The 19,063-nt window shown below is 36.8% G+C and overlaps 1 protein-coding gene across 1 annotated transcript in view; it reads left to right on the top strand.

Moving 5' to 3' along the window:
- Positions 1-19,063, top strand: part of LOC136260369 (uncharacterized) — a 35,626-nt gene that overhangs the window by 9,231 nt on the left and 7,332 nt on the right. The window contains exons 6-14 of the mRNA XM_066054082.1: positions 1,985-4,690; positions 4,918-4,974; positions 5,029-5,108; positions 6,604-6,714; positions 7,005-7,111; positions 10,397-10,481; positions 13,903-14,181; positions 18,748-18,879; positions 18,932-19,040. Of these exons, the coding sequence (XP_065910154.1) occupies positions 1,985-4,690; positions 4,918-4,974; positions 5,029-5,108; positions 6,604-6,714; positions 7,005-7,111; positions 10,397-10,481; positions 13,903-14,181; positions 18,748-18,879; positions 18,932-19,040 (3,666 nt within the window). The remainder of the gene's footprint in view (positions 1-1,984; positions 4,691-4,917; positions 4,975-5,028; positions 5,109-6,603; positions 6,715-7,004; positions 7,112-10,396; positions 10,482-13,902; positions 14,182-18,747; positions 18,880-18,931; positions 19,041-19,063) is intronic.

Raw genomic sequence — 19,063 nt, forward strand, 5'->3', positions numbered from 1 at the left:
ACTGGATTCATTTTATATGCATGTCCGAAAGATTCGATTATGGTTAAGCAGCAAGTAACGTTGTAGCTATGATTGTTATAATAAACGGACGAGTCCTACAGATATCACGGAAAAGTCGAGCAGGGCAAATTTCGGGGAATGTACAAGTGTTTTAATGTTTTCGCATTGTTTAAAGACTAATCACAACGTATAAGACCTAAAGGGGTAAGCTTTGTTATAGAGTGGTTAACTCATATTGTCAGCATGTCTGCATTCAAAAAATGCCGAAATGCTTGTGAATGCACTGTAAGATTAGTTCTCACCTTTAAGTAAAATTTCCCAACTTGTAGAATGGCAAGGATACTGAAACACCTTCATTTGAGTGCTTCTTGTGGCAACACTTCAATTTATCACGTGAGCATTAATTTATTCCCACAATCAATTTTGGTCTGAGCTTGTATAAACAAAGGGCAGTACCACTACCTCATCCACATCAAGGCCATGCTTGCTTTGATGAAAGTAGCTTGCTCTTTTAGAAGTGCAACCACTTTCTCGGGATACATTTCAATGTACACCGGTGTATATTTAGATGTCTCCCTGTAAAGAGGTATATGTATCCTCTGGAATTCCTTTGATCTGAGGTGTGAAAGTGTTACATGCTATTATATAAACCTTCAACATGAAGAACTTGGCCAAGTACATTGTAAAAACTACAAAAGAGTATAGGAGTCATTGAAATTAAAATTACAAACGAGTGTTCAAAAATATAATATTTGTGAAGAAATGTTAGGTCAATAATTGGTACTGAATGATGATTGGTCGCTTATGCTACCCACTGAAAAGCCATAAATATATTAGCAGAGCTTAATTTCAAACTGAAATATCAATTAAAATGACTGATTGTGATATCAATAATTAATCACACATCACTAAACTGGTTGATCAAGTTAAAAGGGGATGGTATATTTAGTGGAATGGCAGAAACAGCAGAATTGGCAGAAACAGTGACAGCAGAATCGTTGTTTACAGACTATGGACAGCCTTAGAACACCCATCACCAGTTAGCTGCTCACTGTTACATATATAAAAAACAGCTACATAGAACTCACCACAATTAAAGCGCATGGTCTTTGTATCTCTAATTTTCTGTCTTCTTGCAGCTTAACATCATCTGTAGCAATCAGTTCTTAGAGTGTAGTCATATCTCAAACATCACACCCTGTATTTTGAATCACATGTTACTAGAAGTGCCTTCAAGGGGGACGCTTATATTTGAAAACCTGTAAAAGCCACCTCGAGAAAATAGAGCATGGCCACCTGAGACTAATCCTGACTATTCAACACCAATTGTTCTGCAATTCAAAACATGGTAATCAGTCACATAAGCTAAAGAACATTCTAGAATGCTCTTATCACGTGTTTGGTAGTAGCATGCACATTAAATATGGTGTGTTCATTGGAAGGTGATGATCAATAAATCATTAAATTAATTGATGAGGCTCGAGATAAGACTATACAGTCTATAAGAATTGATTACCACACATATATATGTGTGTGTGTGTGTGTGTGTGTGTGTGTGTGTGTGTGTGTGTGTGTGTGTGTGTGTGTGTGTGTGTGTGTGTGTGTGTGTGTGTGTGTGTGTGTGTGTGTGTGTGTGTGTGTGTGTGTGTGTGTGTGTGTGTGTGTGTGTGTGTGTGTGTGTGTGTGTGTGTGTGTGTGTGTGTGTGTAACAGTGAGTAGCTAACTGGTAGTGGATGTTCTAAGACTGTCCATAATCTGTAAACGACAATTCTGCTGTTTCTGTCAATTCCGCCATTCCGCTAAATATACCATCCCAGTTAAAGGTTAATAAGAATTTAATGAAACACGGTCAACCATATGTATACAGAAAATAAACCACTTGACACTAATATATGGCAATTAAATTTGCCTTTGTTGTATATCATCAGTGTACTCCATGCTAACCATGAACTATAGAGTAATTACATTTTTCTCTTTTGTTTAGACCCTAAACAGCTTCACTTATGGATACAACTCATACACAGAAGGGATCAATAGAATAGGAGATGTAGAGATCACATTTACTGTAACCGATTCCACCAGTTTATCATCCACTGCTACTATCACACTACAACCACCTGATAACATCAACTGTCACCTCACAACATCTTCTTGTAGTAATTTTAGTGACTGTTTAGATGAAGCATTTCTTTGTGACAAGACTGGCTTTCCTGTTAGCATACATCAAGATTTCTTCCAAGCATTTTGTGATAGTATTAGTAGTTTATCAGATCCCAGTGTGGAGAATTGGAAGAGTGAAGTGTTGAATTGTATGTATTATGAACTAACTGTTTTATCAGCTAGTTATGTTAACACTAAGCCACGATCTTTGGAATGCAAATATTACGAAAATAATTTTATAGTCATCATGGAGTCTTGCATTATTCTTCAACCACTAATCTATGAACAGTTTTGTAGTTCAAATCAAGATAATAGTGAACTACAAGCATCTGTTTTTGTACTGAATAGTATTGAATACTATTGGACATCAGGATTAGATTTATTTGAACAGCTTTCTGGTATTTGTAATTTCTTGCAATTGGAAGAAATATTCTATACAGCAGGCAACATACTTTGCTTATATAACCCACATGGTAATGCTTTAGAGCAGTTTACTAAATTTGGAACAATTGGAGCTGATAATTTTGAGGGATTCTGTGACAGTTTTAATCCACAGTCAAGACAAGTTAGTCGTAGAGATGTAGACTATTTAGTAAGGAGACAAGCAACTAACAACAACAACACAGGTATTGTTCAGTTTGTGCCAAATATGACTGTAACTGATGGTAATTCAACTTGCAATATTTTTATGGGAATCGTGAGTGACAACATCACTATTCTTAACTGTCCATCTTGTGGTGATGGTAATCGAAGTATTAGTGAAGACTGTGATGATGGTAATACCAATAGTACTGATGGATGTTCAAGTAATTGTACTATAGAGGATGGTTTTGTGTGTGATGTACCACAAGGACAGTTGAGTGTTTGTACTTTATGTGGAGATGGTGTGAGAGAAGGAATAGAAATTTGTGATGATAATAATATGATGAATGGTGATGGGTGTAGTGTTATTTGTCAGATAGAAGAAGGCTTTGCATGTAATATGAGTGTTGATTCAATTATTTGTTCTTTCTGTGGTGATGGTGTAACAGAGCTATATGAAGAATGTGATGATAACAACACAATGAGCAATGATGGGTGTAATTCTACTTGTCATATAGATGAAGGATATGTCTGTGATCAAACTCTCACTCCAACAATTTGTTCTTTCTGTGCTAATGGATTGACAGAGCTATATGAACAATGTGATGATAATAACATAATGAAAGGTGACGGGTGTAATACTACTTGTCATATAGAGGAGGGATATATCTGTAATACAACTCTTGTTCCAACTATTTGTTCCTTCTGTGCTAATGGAATAGTTGAACTTTATGAAGAATGTGATGATAACAACACAATGAGTAATGATGGATGTGATTCCACTTGTCAAATAGAAGAAGGATATAACTGCAATTCAACCTTTACTCCAACACGTTGCTCCTTCTGTGGTGATGGCTTAACAGAGTTACATGAAGAGTGTGATGATAGCAATGTGATTAACAATGATGGGTGTAATGTCACTTGTCATATTGAAGAAGGTTTTAACTGTAATACAACTTTTGTTCCAACCGTTTGTTCCTTCTGTACTAATGGTTTAACAGAGCTGTATGAAGAATGTGATGATAATAATACAGTGAACAGTGACGGATGTAATGCTACTTGTTTTATTGAAGAAGGATATATGTGTGATACAGTTAGTGTTCCAACCTTTTGCTCATTCTGTGGTGATGGTGTAACAGAACTATATGAAGAATGTGATGATGATAATATAATAAACAATGATGGGTGTAATGCATCTTGCATCATACAAGAAGGATTTAATTGTGATTCATCTCTTATTCCAACTCTTTGCTCCTTCTGTGGCAATGGCTTAACAGAATTGCATGAAGAATGCGATGATAACAATATGCTGAAGGATGATGGATGCAATGCTATTTGCCATATAGAGGAGGGATATATTTGTAACGCAACTCTTGTTCCAACACTTTGCTCCTTCTGTGGTGATGGCATAGTGGAACTTGATGAAGAATGTGACGATAGCAACACTATAAATGATGATGGCTGTAATGCCACTTGTTATATAGAAGAAGGATATGTTTGTAATACAACTGTCGTACCAACTGGATGTTCATCTTGTGGTAATGGAATAACTGAACTTTATGAACAATGTGATGACAACAATACAATAGATGGTGATGGATGTAGTAACTGTACTATTGATGATAGTTACTTGTGTGACACATCAGTTATACCATCATTGTGTACAGAGTGTGGTGATGATGTTAGGGAAGGTATAGAAGAGTGTGATGATGGTAATAATGATGATATGGATGGTTGTGACACTAACTGTTTTCTTGTGCTGCAAGAAGATTACATCTGTTCTGAAACTGAAAGTAACATTACAATATGTGTGGTGAGACCTGACCCTGTGATTCTAAATATTTCCAAGACAGGAAAAACTCCAGATGTTGTGATTCTTTTTAGAGATCAATCACAATTCTTTCTAGGGGACCTAAACATCAAAGTCAGAAAGTCTACTTTAAACAATGTAAGATGCACATTTGCTACAGGCTGCTCGCTGTATGTGTGTAACTCCACATCATGCTATAGTAGTATATTAGCTGTGTAATACACTATCACCTGACATGCTGGTCAACATCTGTACATATCTAAACATGTATGTGAGTGGATGGTGTTTGAGTAATGACAATATGAAATTTTACTAAAGATTGCTGTTACTTATACATTTCTGGTTTGCATTGTTTATAATTGTAGGAATCACAGACATTGGATGTGGTATTAATTGATGGAGTTGGATATGATATAGAAAGGGTTAGCATTAAAATACATTTGTAAGATCATGTAAAACATTGTTAACTCATTTAGATCGACTTTGAGCCATTGTTTGCAAATGCAATGGGAAGAATTCCAGATAATGTAACATTCAACAATGTTCAAAGAATAAAGTAGGTAGCGTTCCATCTTACAGTGTAATAGGTGATGCTTATAGTCACTATACATTGCAAGAGCTACATTGTAATGTTATGTACACACCTGTAGCTATAGTGTATGCACCTGTAGCTATAGTGTATGTACCTGTCGTATATATATTGGTAGCATCATAGCACTAACAATTTTCAATTAAATAATAATAATTTTCAATTAAATAATGATAATTTTCAATTAAATAATGATAATTTTCAATTAAATAATGATAATTTTCAATTAACTGTTCTATTGCACTATAAACAGGTTATAATGGGCCTGAATGATACTGACAAAACATCCATCAATTAATTAATTAATTGATTATTTTTGGTAAAGCAATGTAATGGAAAAGACAATTGTCTTATATACCAACTCCTAATTTACAGAAAATCAAAACGAAACTGTTGTCAATGCTCATCAAGTTTTTTCTTAAATAGAAAAACATTGGGTGACTGTACTACATCTCTTGGGAGGCTGTTCCAATCATTGACCACTCTTTGACAAAGTCAGAATAGTTTGTCAAATTAGTTAAACCTTACAACTAACCCTGCACAGTGCCAAAGAAGCCATGACAGTGTAGTTCCAGGTTATTCTGTAGCACAATAAATGTATAATATTCTCGATTCTTCATAAACCAACATTCATGCTCAGTTGTGAAAAGGGGTGCAGCCTTCCAAAAATAGGTTAGTATGAAAAAGATGTGATATCAAAGGTGGTGACCAAGAAATGGCTGTAGTGATATTAGAATGTCACTTAATTTGTGACATTACAAATTAATTCATAGCAGCCATTTCTTGGCCACCACCTTTGAGATCACATCTTTTTCATATACTAGCCTATTTTTGGAAGGCTGCACCCTTTTTCACAGTTTAGCTGTTTTGGATTACATATCATTACTTTTTGTATTTATATGGAGGTTCCTGGTTTGAACCCTGAACAATTCTTCCACCATTTTTCACAGATTTTTTTATTTTTATTCTTAGTGACTGTTCTATTATAGTGTCTTGATCATGTTTGTTTCACATGTTTGGATAAATGTGCTCTTTATGCCATCCAAATTTTAAACAACCAATAAAGCTTCTGTGAGTTATGGCAATTTTTGTAAGTGGTGAAAAAAGAAAAATTAACCAGAAAAAGATGAGGAAAATAAGATGAACTTTAAAAGAGCGTATCTCAAAGACAGCTGTACCAATTTAGCTCAAATTTGGTATGAAAGATGTCCAGATGTTGCACAGAAGAAATAGGCTATTTCTGTTCAGCCATACTGAGGTACGAATGCATGACAACCTGGTTCCTGTACACACTTGCCTGTTGTGCATCCAGACACATAAACATTCCTTGGCAGCACAACACACTATCATGTGTCCTGATAATGCTGTAGTATGTAGTATTATCTTTTTTCTATATCACGTACTTACTACATGCTAACATTATATATATTATGTATACGTTAAATGATTTATTCTATTACAGTGGAAAACGTGTTACTGTTCCTAATTTGAACGCTCCAATTGATACATATTATGCTCTGAATTCTTCAACCTACATATATACAGAATTTGGTTTGTCAGATGCTCCATTTAGGTATGTCTTACCTATGGTCAATGTGCATGTTATTCAATATCTTGTACATAAACAAAAACTGTGTTCCTTACTAATTTACAAGAAGAACATTAAATACAATCATTCATACTTTTGCAGGTACTAACCTGTATAAACGTCAGTTAGTCTGCAATAAGACTTTAAGCCTGCCACACTTGCAGTCACCACTAATTTAGTAGTATATATGTCTCAACTCTGTCAAATTGATGTAATGTAGACATGTATATAATTCAGCAACAGTGTTTTACATACTTTTTGTGTTGATTATACAGTTTGATCACAATAACTCTAACCCAAGGGATGATCAGTAATACTATTAACTTTACTGTGCAGTATAGAGGAGATAACATGATGGCTCCAGTACTGGAATACACTGAAGGTAATGCTAAATTGTGTTAAAAATTAGAAATTTTCTGTTTGATCATAAGAATAAAAAAGCAATGAAACTAAGAATATATAGACTCATATACAGTAGGGATTAAATTTCCACTAGTATAACTGTAGGTGTAGATGACCTCCCTTGTTTCATTGTTTTTTATTTCTGTGCATGATCCCCACTCAAATATAGAATTTCTAATTTTTCCTTATGTTTGTTTGCTTACTTTTTAACACAATCTATGCCTGATGAACCAATGCATACTGCATCAAAGGAAAGAATGGCGCTAGCCAAACATGCACTATAAAATCAATCAAGCTACTTAAGCCAACTACTAATTCTCCTGGAAAGTGATGTGGTTATTCTGCTTCATTTTCAGCTTGTTCCACCCCTATATACCACTTTCACACCTCAGATCAAAGGAAAGCCAGTGCATATATATCACATATCGCATGGACTCAAAATGTTAACGAGATATATGCACTGCTACCAGTGCGTATATCTCGTTAAGGCAGTGTGTATTATATAGTTATACAACGGCCACGAGTGCTCTGCCTGATATAAACGCACGAGCCTGAGGGCCGTTAGGCCCGAAGGCAAGTGCGTTTATACAGGCAGAGCACGAGTGCACGTTGTATAACTGTTATGTACCACTCACCTAATAGGTGGGGAGAGTCTCACAAGACAGCTGTAACACTTATAAAGGCCAGGTTTCTAACATCGATTGTGGGTAACCAAGCCGGACGTTGCGATGACGTTCCCCCTGCAGTACTGCAGCCACCTGAGATATTGAAAGCTAGTACGCTATGGGTTATATCACTAACCTGCATTCGCTGTTCGACTCTCATCATGTAGTGCTCAGCATGCCAGCATGATCACTCAATCGCCATATAGACTAAGCGCCAGACTAATCGCCATAGTGATTCTCTCTCGAAAAAAAAAGTAGCTAAATAGACGTTTTAAGTAAACAAAACCTAACTACTAAACGATGCTAGTCTAATTCTTACTATTCACACTGGCTAAACTCGGCATGACAAAACTGGTTACCACAATCGAACGTAAAGGTTAGTATTATTTAGAATATATTTGTTTTATTGAGTCATTGTCGAAGTGGGCTACAGTTTAATCTGGGCTAAGATGGCACCAGACTAGTAAGGTGTATAAGTACGTTTATATATATATGTAGACTAGAGTTGTAGCCACCCGTGTTGGATTTTTCAGTCGCCATTGGCTGCTTGTAAACATTATATGTATTGGTGACGTTATGGCCCACAATCGACCTTTACATGTCAGGCTATAAAAGAATTCGAGTGATCTGTGAAGTGTCTTTCCACCTATTAGGTGAGGTGTCGTAGTGGTCTTCACCACCGGCACTTGTGCTATGCTGCACAAAACCGCAGCCAGTGCAATATCTGTATATTGCACTGCGGTCGGTGCATTATAACTTATAATGCACTCGTTGTGGTCTACAAAACCGCAATCAGTGTGTTATAAGTTATAATGCACTCGCTGCGGTCTGCAGCAGTGCAATATACAAATTATGGCACTGGCGGTGCCTTTGAACTACCCACACAGAGTGGTACATATCTCATTACACACTGCCTTAATGAGATATACGCACTGCCACCAGTGCGTATATCTCATTAACTTGAGACATTGCATACCTAATAGGTGTGCACACCATATCCAGAAATCATCAGATGTTTTTGATGTTTTACTGTTATCCTCTTCTCTTATATAGGGAATCAAGCAAGCTGTGATTGTGGGATTGAATTCTGCCAAACAACCTGTGATTGTGGGATTCAATTTTAATAAGTTTGTTTTTTTACTTTTGTAAATGTAGCAATTAAAGTAACATAATTAACACTAGTCTTTTAAAATTGCTATATTAGCAATAATAAAATCAAACTACTGTTTGATGTATTAAAATTGAATCCCACAATCACAGTTTGTTTGGCAAAATTTAATCCCACAATCACAGCTTACTTGGTTCCCTATATAAGAGAAGGGTATAGCAACTACAGATTTTGCCAATTAGGTGAGTCTACATGCTAAAGTAGAACATATTAGTTATACCATGGGCACTCGTGCTTTGCCCATGGTATAACTATTACATATACAGCATTAAAAATGAAGAATAGCATAAGAAGTGCCACTGCAATCACTACAAAAACTGTGACTAAATACGTTCCCTGACTATCAATACTAAGAAGTGTAATAGCCATTCCACCTCATTTTCATTCACCTATGATCAGGTGGTCTCAAAAACTGGACGCAATTTCTCTTAAACTATAAAAACACTCCATGTAGGTCAATGTTGTAGAAACTTGTGTACCAAGTTTCAGACTTACCATGTTCTTTGTCTGGATACAGCAGCCTTCCAAAGATTGATCTGATTAATGTGTATAATTGGGAAAAAACAATTCACAGACAGCCTCTGCTTACAGACCACCAGTCTGCAGTTGTATCCCTTCAGATTGTAGGGCTACTCATTTACTTTCTAAATATCTGTAGTTTATTTAATTTAAACAGCTAACTGAGAGTTATAGAACAGAGAAAACTGTTAATACCTTAAACAGTAAAAGTTTGGAGTGACTAAAGTTTGGCGAATCAAGGAAATTAGCCAAATTTTATTCACCAATTATAGTCTGTACGCATTCACCTGAGCCCCCACCAAAGATAGTAATATCAAAGAGGTGACCATGTATTCACTTCCAATGGTTTTGTACTGGGACAAACATGTTTTCATGTAAACATGTTTGTGCGCCTGAATCATCCATACTAAATGTATGGGATATTTTTAAAGCCTCATAACTCACTTGTTCTTGCCTGTATCAAAGCACTTTTTTGACTAGGGCTTCAAAGTGCTTGGGCAGCTGGCCCATGTAACAAGAGTTATTAACAAGAAATGAGGGCTCTGGTGAATGCAAACCGACTATAGCTATTCAGTATATTGTTCTATATTAGCTGCATGGTAAATTCACCAAACTTTTGTCCGCCAACTTGCTTTACATGCTGATTTGCCAAACTTAAGTTGTACCAAATTTACAGTAATTGGAATAGCTGATTTCTCTAAAATCACAGTTTGTGGCTTAAAACAAGTAAGTAAGTAAAGAGGATAATTGTGTTTAGTCATCCACTGTAAGTTGTCAAAATACTATTCAAACAACTCCAACATCTGTCAGACTTAAAATACCACATAATACTTTAATAGGGCTGTGTTGGTGATCCCTACTATGTAACTAACATTGTTTGATTCACATATTACATTTTCATCACTTCCAACAGGTGGAGATGTAATATACAGAGAAGGTGATGATCCTGTGAAGATTATTACTGGAAATGTGACCATAATAGATCAGGACCATCCAACGTAAGTGTAAAGCTATTATTAGTGCTGGCTTTTATTGGTGTGAGAGTTCAACAATACTACAGGTCTTAAATACAAAGTGCACAAAATTTTGTAGTGAACAAAGAACATATGTCATTATGAATATCAAGACACATGGTAGTGTGTCGTGTGGCCCAAGAAGCCGGCGAGCCACATCATGAGTATATTGACAGGAAGAAAGAAAATGTGATTTTCACACATATGTAGCTCTGTGATCCCTTATCTGATTGGAACCAAATTTGCTACAGAAGTGCCCACTAGGAAGGGGAGTCTACATACAAAGTTTGAAAAGATCACCCCAGTCTTTTCCGAGATATGAGCGGCCAAAGTTTTATTTTAAATTTCTTCATTTTTTTCTTCTTCATTTCATATACTTTGCAAAATCCACCATAAAACACCAATGCGTGCTCCAATTGAAATTTGACACATATAAAGGGCTTATTAAAAGTGGATCTCAGTACAAAGTTTGGTAGGAATCTGATGAACATTCATGGAATTATAACTACTTCATCTACATAGCAATTTTCAATTCATTCCTCCAAGGAGTTTACCCTGTGGGCGTGACAGAAGTTTGACCTTATTTTACACAAATAATTGGTAGCCATCGTAGGAGTGCCTTTTTGTGGTTTGAAAAGAATCAAGATAAAGACCATGGAGATATGATGCAAAACCTAACCTGTGTCACAATTACACGATTGAGTTTCATGAATAAAAAAAAGGAAGTGGATATAGTGCCGGCATCGGTTATGAATTTTTACTAGCACAAGTCCATCATTTAACTGGACTATCAAACACACCAGTTGTATCAAGGTGAGCTAGGGTTGGTACACATCCAATATGCCTCCAGCATTCGACTTTAGGGCATGCAAAAAGTAGTTTTTAGTGATAGAATTAAGGTCGGGTTCAGCTTTTGTTTCTTCTTCATTCTTGTTATATATAGAAATCACTTCAGTTGGATGTTTACGAGGTAGAAATTAAGGGAGGTGGGTAGCTGCAATCACCCTGTAGAGAGTTCACCTACAAATAAATCACATTATATATGGAGAATTCACCTACAAAAAACAAACCATCGTGTAGAGAGATCAGCTATGGACAGATCACCTTGTGAAGAGTTCAGCTACAAACAGATCACCTGTATGGAGTTCATGTACAAAAAAAAGTCACCGAGTAGAGTGTTCAACTGCAAACAAGTTACCTTTAGAGAGTTCAGCTACTTCTGTAACTAAGTTATGCAGTAGATTAAAGTAATTTCAGTGTTACATAGATTAACTGTCCAAAATTGCAACAAGTTGGTTAGTTACATTTTGTGAAAAGTTCATTATATTAAAATTGTACAATTATAAAAAATGTATGTTCAACTCTCAACTGTTTTACATCTTGTTTGTAGTAAAGAAAAAGACAGGTAAAAAGAAACCCCAAACTAAGGCCAGCTTTTGAGTATACAAATACAAAAACAGTGATATCTAATCCAAAACAACCAAGCTATTAAAAAAGTGTGCGGTCCCCAAGAAGCCATAGTGAAAAAGATGTGAAATCCAAGTTGGCAGCCAAGAAATGGCTGTGATGGTAGGCAAATGGCAAAAATTTTAATAATGACGATTCTGGTGAATTTGTTGCTAATTATAAGTCCTAGTGAAACTTGGAGGAGACACTGCAAATTCACCTGAATTGTTGTTATTAAAATTTTGCCATTTACCTACCATTACAGCCATTTCGTGGTCACCGACTTGGACTTCACATCTTTTTTCACCATGGCTTATTGAGGGCCACACCCTTTTTCACAGTTTGGCTGTTTTGGATTAGATCAAGACACACGGTAGTGTGTTGTGTGGCCAAGAAAGCTGGCGACCACACCGTGAGTATATTAGATCAAGACACACGGTAGTGTGTCGTGCGGCCAAGAAAGCCAGCGACCACACTGTGAGTATATTTACAGGAAGAAAGAAAACAGCTTTTTCACGCATGCATAGCTTCATGGCCCCTCTCCAAAGCACACCATTTTTGCATTATAGCTGTCCCCCAGGGTAGGCCACACAGCAAATTTGATTAAATTCGCAACAGCTATTTGCGAGATATGGGCGTTCAAACTTTCGTTTTAATTTCTTCGTTTTTTTTCTTCTTATACCAGCCACATAGTGCTCGATAAACTCCACCTTATATTACAGGTTAGTGATGTATTAATAGAGGCTGCATGGCTTCCCTGCATGCAGTACATTTTATAAATGTATTTTCTGTGGTGACTGGATTGATTGCAGAGGCGATCTTATCACTGTTATTCATTTACACTTTGCAAAAATTGCTATAAAATGCAAATGTGTAACTCAATTGCCTCAATCTTTGGCAAAAATGAAGAACATGTAACGGTGGATTCACATACCAAGTTTGTTGTAAATCTGAGTAATATTCAAGGAGTTATGAGTATTTATTGATGTAAAAAAAGATCAAACTTCTGTCACGGCTACAGGGTAAACCAAGTATAGGAATAACTTGAAAATTGGTGTGTAGATAGGCTGATCATTGTAGCAGTGCCTTTTGATAGTTTGAATAGCAATAGAGTTACAGCGACAAAGTTATAAAGCAAAAACTAAGCAAGTGTAAAATTGCAGGATCGAGATACTCTAATAGAGCAGTCACCACGGAGTAAAAAAGGTGTGCAAAAAATGTCGATAAAAAATTTACCAGAGTTCAAACCAGGGACCTCCATACCTAACACCTGCATCCTTAGCCACTGCTACCTTGACTGATCACCTCACTTAATTTCTGCTTTATAAATGTTTCTAGTTGAAATCTGCTTATAATCAAACGTTTGTAATTTCATAGATCTACCAATAGAAGTACTAGATTGTTCTAGAACATTCTATGTATGTTCTATTAGAAGTCCTCAAAAAAATGTGCACTCTATCAGAGTATTACAATAATATTATCAAATATTGAATTTAAAAAATACATTTATAAGTCTGTCTTCAATAATCATCATTGTATCTACATAGAAAAGAAGAAATGTGAGTAAAAACAAACCTCAAAGTCAGCTATAGGCTGGTTTTGGGGCATTATAAAGTGTGAAATCCACACTAAAACAGCCAAACTGTGAAAAAATGGTGCAGCCTTAAAAAGCCTGGGTGAAAAAAGTTGTGAAATCTAAGGTGGCGGCCAAGAAATGGCTGCAATGAAGTTGATGCTAAAAAAATTTAATAATGGCTGTGTGCATTGTTAAAATTTAATATATATAATATATGGTACAAAAGATACAGACAGATCCTCTACATGGGATCACAAGAAGCCACTACTATATAAATAGCTATACTACCCCTCAAGAATAGTTATCAATCTACCCACATACACTACAATGTGCATATTATAAATGTTAATATGTTGTAATTAAACTCCATATTATTCCACACAGGTATCTACTGCAGTCAGCAAGAGTTGAGATCATAAACTACACTGGACAAGATAATCTCACACTAGCTGATTCAAATTTACTATTGTGGAGTTTTACTAATGGAGTCCTCACTATCACTGGAGATGGTACTACTCTGGATTACACTAATGCTATAGAGCAGATTGCATACTTCAACACTGCTGATGAGCCAGAGAATAGTGTACAAGTGATTTTGATTATTGTAACTGATTCTCCGCTGACTAATGGAGGTCCTTCAACTAGCAACTATATCAATTTATCGTAAGTGCTGTGCAAAATTTTTGAAATGCATAAACCAATGTACTTAATCATACAGTGCTAGATCTAGGAATTTAGAAAGTGTTTCTGGAAACATTACCACAACTTAACATCATACTGGAGCTAATCACTCAGTATAAGCATGCTGAAATAGGAGGAGTAGGGACACACTCCCAGAGAATTTTTACACTTCAAGATAGCATTTTGGATTACTTTTAATATACAGTGGCATTTTAGCTATTTTAGGTGACATGAGGGATTGGAAAACATTTGTAGCAAGTTGAATCTTGTAACTATGTAGCTTGTCTTTGCGTTGTAGGTATTGTATTAGTTAGATATCAAATTATAGATAGCCAATGATTATGTGAATATTGAAACATTGTACTTTGAGTCAATTAAGTCACCACTGGGCCTGGAAATGTTTTGATGCTAAAATTATGACTCCTTGTAGCTATTTACTGGCTTTGGTCTTCTCACAGGTTTTTTTAGAACAATTATCAAGACACACAATAGTGTGTCTCGTGCGGCCCAGGAAGCCGGCGCGCACACCGTAGGTATATTGACAGGAAGAAAGAAAACGTCATTTTCACACTTTTGTATCTCGGTGATCCCTTATCCAATTGGAACCAAATTTGCTACAGAGTTGTCCGCCAGCCAGGGGAGACTATATACCAAATTTGAAGGAAATCGCTCCAGCAATTTCCAAAATACGAGCTGCCAAAGTTTCGATTTTTTTTTCTTCGTGTTTTCGCACACTTGCAAAAATTGCTATAAAACGCAAACGCGTACTCCGATCGCCTTGAAATTTGGCACACAGAAAGGGAGTCCAAAGGCGAATTCTAGCATCAAATTTGGTGCAAATCCGATGAATGGTTCGAGAGTTATGACCGATTATTCGCGTAAAACAATTCAAAGCCGGTGGATATAGTACCGGCACCGGTTACGAATGTGAACGGCTATTTTACCGGAACAAGTCCATCATTTGCTGGACTATCAAACAAACCAGTTGTGTCTAGGCGAGCTAGAGTCCAATATACCCCGAGCATTCGACTTTAGGGCACGCGTCTAGTAGGTTTCCCCGAGCATTCAACTTTAGGCATATGCTTTAGGGCACGCGTCTAGTAGGTTGCCCCGAGCATTTAACTTTAGAGGACGCGAAAAGTAGTTCCTTAGCATTAGGTGTAGGCTAGAGTTCAGCTTTGGTTTCTTCTTCACTCTTGTTATATATAGAAGTCACTTCAGTCGGATGTTTATAAGGTAGAAACTAAAGGAGTGGGTGAATAGCTGCAGGACCGGTGGTATAATCGTTACGAACATTGCTTATGAATACGGATGCCCGGGTTCGAGCCCTTGCTGACACAACTATTTTTTTTCGCCTTCTTAGGTTTTTTTGTCTAAGTTTTTTTAAAATGCACGTGACTGCCGGCGCTATATAACTTGCCAAAACAATTTGTTGTCACGCCTACAGGGTAAACCGCTTCATGGAATGAGTTGAAAATTGCTATGTAGATGGAGTAACCATCGTAGGAGTGCCTTTTGGTGGTTTGAAAGGAATCGAGATAAAGACCATGGAGATATCACACAAAACCCAACCTGTGTCACAATTACGCGATCGATTTTTATGAATAAAAAAGTATACGTTTTTACGCCTACTAGGCAAACCGCTTAGAGCAATGAGCTGAAAATCGGTGTATAGCTGGAATAATCTTCATAGAAAGTCCTTGCAGTAGCAAAGAAGAATCGGATTACAAACCACTGAGTTATGATTCGAAAGCCAACTCCATGTAGCAAATGCGAGATCGAGATACTCTAATAGAACAGTCACCCTAATAGAGCATTCAGCTAGTTTATGACTTACTCCATTATAGAGTTCTATTACATTACAAGTTATTCTGTAGGGAGTTCAGCTGCAAACAGTTAATCTTATAGACAGTTCAGCAAGAAGCAAGTCACCCTATAGAGAGTTCAGCTACAAATATATTGCTGTAGTGATTCAGAACATTACAAGTCACACTGAAGAGAGTTCAACTATAAACAAGTCATGCACCCTGTAAAGAGTTCAGCTACAAACAATTCACTCTGTAGAAGTTCTGCTACAAACAAGTCTTCATGCAGAGAGTTTAACAACCAAAACCCACCATGTAAAGACTTCAGCTTTACTAACAAGTTACTCTGTAGAGAGATCAGCTAGAAACAAGAGAGAACTCAGCTAGAAAACGTCACCTTGTAGAGAGTTCAGCTACAAACAAATCACACTGTAGAGAGATCAGATAGAAGAAGCCACCTTGTAGAGGGTTCAGCTGTGAAGTGATCACCCTAGAGAGAGTTCAGCTAGAAAAAAAAACACCCTGTAGAGAGTTCAGCTACAAACAAATCATCCTGCAGAGAGTTTGGCTACAAAAATCACCCTGTAGAGTATTCGGCTACAAACAAATCACCTTGTAGAGTGTACAACTAGACACAAGTCACCCAGTAGAGAGATCAGCTACAAGAAGTTACATTGTAGAGAGATCAGCTAGAAGAAATCTCCTTGCAGAGAGTTCAGCTACAAAGAAACCATCCTTTAGAGAGTTCAGCTACAAACAAATCACCCTGTAGAGAGTTCAGCTACAACCACATCACCCTACATAGAGTTTGGCTACAAAGAAACCATCATGTAGAGAGTTCAGCTGCAAACAAATCACCCTGTAGAGAGATCAGCTAAAAGAAGTCACCTTGTAGAGAGTTCAGCTACAAAAAACCACCCTGTAGAGAGTTCAGCTGCAAAAAAATCACCTTGTAGAGAGTTCAGCTATAACCAAGTCACCCTGTAGAGAGGTCAGCTACAAAGAAGCCATCCTGTAGAGAGTTCAGCTACAAACAAGTTACCCTATAGGGAGATCAGCTAGAAACAAATTATCTTGTAGAGAGTTCAGCTACAAACAAATCACACTGTAGAGAGTTCAGCTACGAAAAGTTCAGCTATAAGAAGTCACCTTGTAGAGAGTTCAGCTACAAAGAAACCACCGTGTAGAGAGTTCAGCTGCAAACAAACCACCCTGTAGAGAATTCAGCTACAAATAAATCGCTCTGTAGAAACATCAGCTAGAAGAAGTTATCTTGTAGAGAGTTCAGCTACAAAGAAACCATCATGTAGAAAGTTCGACTACAAACAAGTCACCCTGTAGATAGATCAGCTAGAAGAAGTTACCTTGTAGAGAATTCAGCTACAAAGAAACCATCATGTAGAGAGTTCAGCTACAAACAAGTCACCCTGTGGAAAGATCAGCTAGAAGAAGTTACCTTGTAGAGAGTTCAGCTACAAAGAAACCATCATGTAGAAAGTTCGACTACAAACAAGTCACCCTGTAGAAAGATCAGATAGAAGAAGTTACCTTGTAGAGAGTTCTGCTACAAAGAAACCATCAAGTTGAAAGTTTAGCTACAAACAAGTCACCCTGTTGAGAGATCAGCTAGAAGAAGTTACCTTGTAGAGAGTTCAGCTACAAAGAAACTATCAAGTTGAAAGTTTAGCTACAAACAAGTCACCCTGTACAGAGATCAGCTAGAAGAAGTTACCTTGTAGAGAGTTCAGCTACAAAGAAACTATCATGTAGAGAGTTCAGTTACAAACAAGTCACCCTGTAGAAAGATCAGATAGAAGAAGTTACCTTGTAGAGAGTTCTGCTACAAAGAAACCATCAAGTTGAAAGTTCAGCTACAAACAAGTCACCCTGTAGAGATATCAGCTAGATATAAGTTACCTTATAGGGATCAGCTACAAACAAATCATCCTGTAGAAATATGTGTCGGAAACAAATCACAATGTAGAGAGTTCAGCTAGAAACAAGTCACTCTGAAAAGAGTTCAACTACAAACAATGGGAGTTTCAGCTACAGTTCAGTTATGTATAAGAAGTCACCTTATTACTTACAGTATGATTATCTTTTATTAATATAAAAATATTTTTAATCAGACAAAAAACTGTACACAACATTTCTTCCTTTGTTCCACAATTCCTACAGGAAAGAAAAAAAAAACAAGTTAGAAGGAAGCACCCAAACCAGTTAATAATTGGCTTTGTGGCTTGCAATACAAAAAGAAGTGATATCTAAACCAAAACAGCCAAGCTGTAAAAAAAGAGTGCGGCCCCCAAAAAGGCCAGGATGAAAAAAGATGTGAAATCCAAGGTGGCGGCCAAGAAATGGCTGTGATGGTAGATTAATGGCAAAAATTTTAATTACGACAATTCAGGTGAATTTGGTGCCGAATCCTAGTGGAGGAGGCAACGCAAATTCACCTGAATTGTCGTAATTAAATTTTTTGCCATTAACCTACCATCACAGCCACTTCTTGGCCGCCACCTTGGATTTCACATCTTTTTTCATCCTGGCCTTTTTGGGGGCTGCACTCTTTTTTTACAGCTTGGCTGTTTTGGTTTAGATAGTTATTATATTGATAAAACCATCCAATGACTGTTTAATTAGAGTACTTTAAAGTACCAAAACCCATCTAGATATACCACTGCCATATAATTTTAGTCACACAGTACCATGTAGCTGCTGTTATCATAATTATTTCTTTTTATAGCATTACAGTGGTTAATACTGATGATCCTCCTGCTCCTGTACTGTTTGATCTTTATCTCACTGAAACATCTGGACCAGTTGGTATCAACTTCACCACTATCGATTCTTCTGATCCCATGGATAACTATACTAAGTGAGTGTCATGGATAACTACACAAACTGTTTAAGCAATATTCTCCTTACAGTGCCTCACTGATACTACTACCAGCATCTCCAGAAATTGAATCACTCAGATATAGTGGAACTTCCAATCGATTTGGTGGAATTATTGTTACCACCACACAGTTTAGTATTGTATGTTACTAATAAATTAGTTC

This window comes from Dysidea avara, chromosome 7, assembly GCF_963678975.1.
Source record: "Dysidea avara chromosome 7, odDysAvar1.4, whole genome shotgun sequence".
In the NCBI taxonomy this organism is placed as follows: domain Eukaryota; kingdom Metazoa; phylum Porifera; class Demospongiae; order Dictyoceratida; family Dysideidae; genus Dysidea; species Dysidea avara.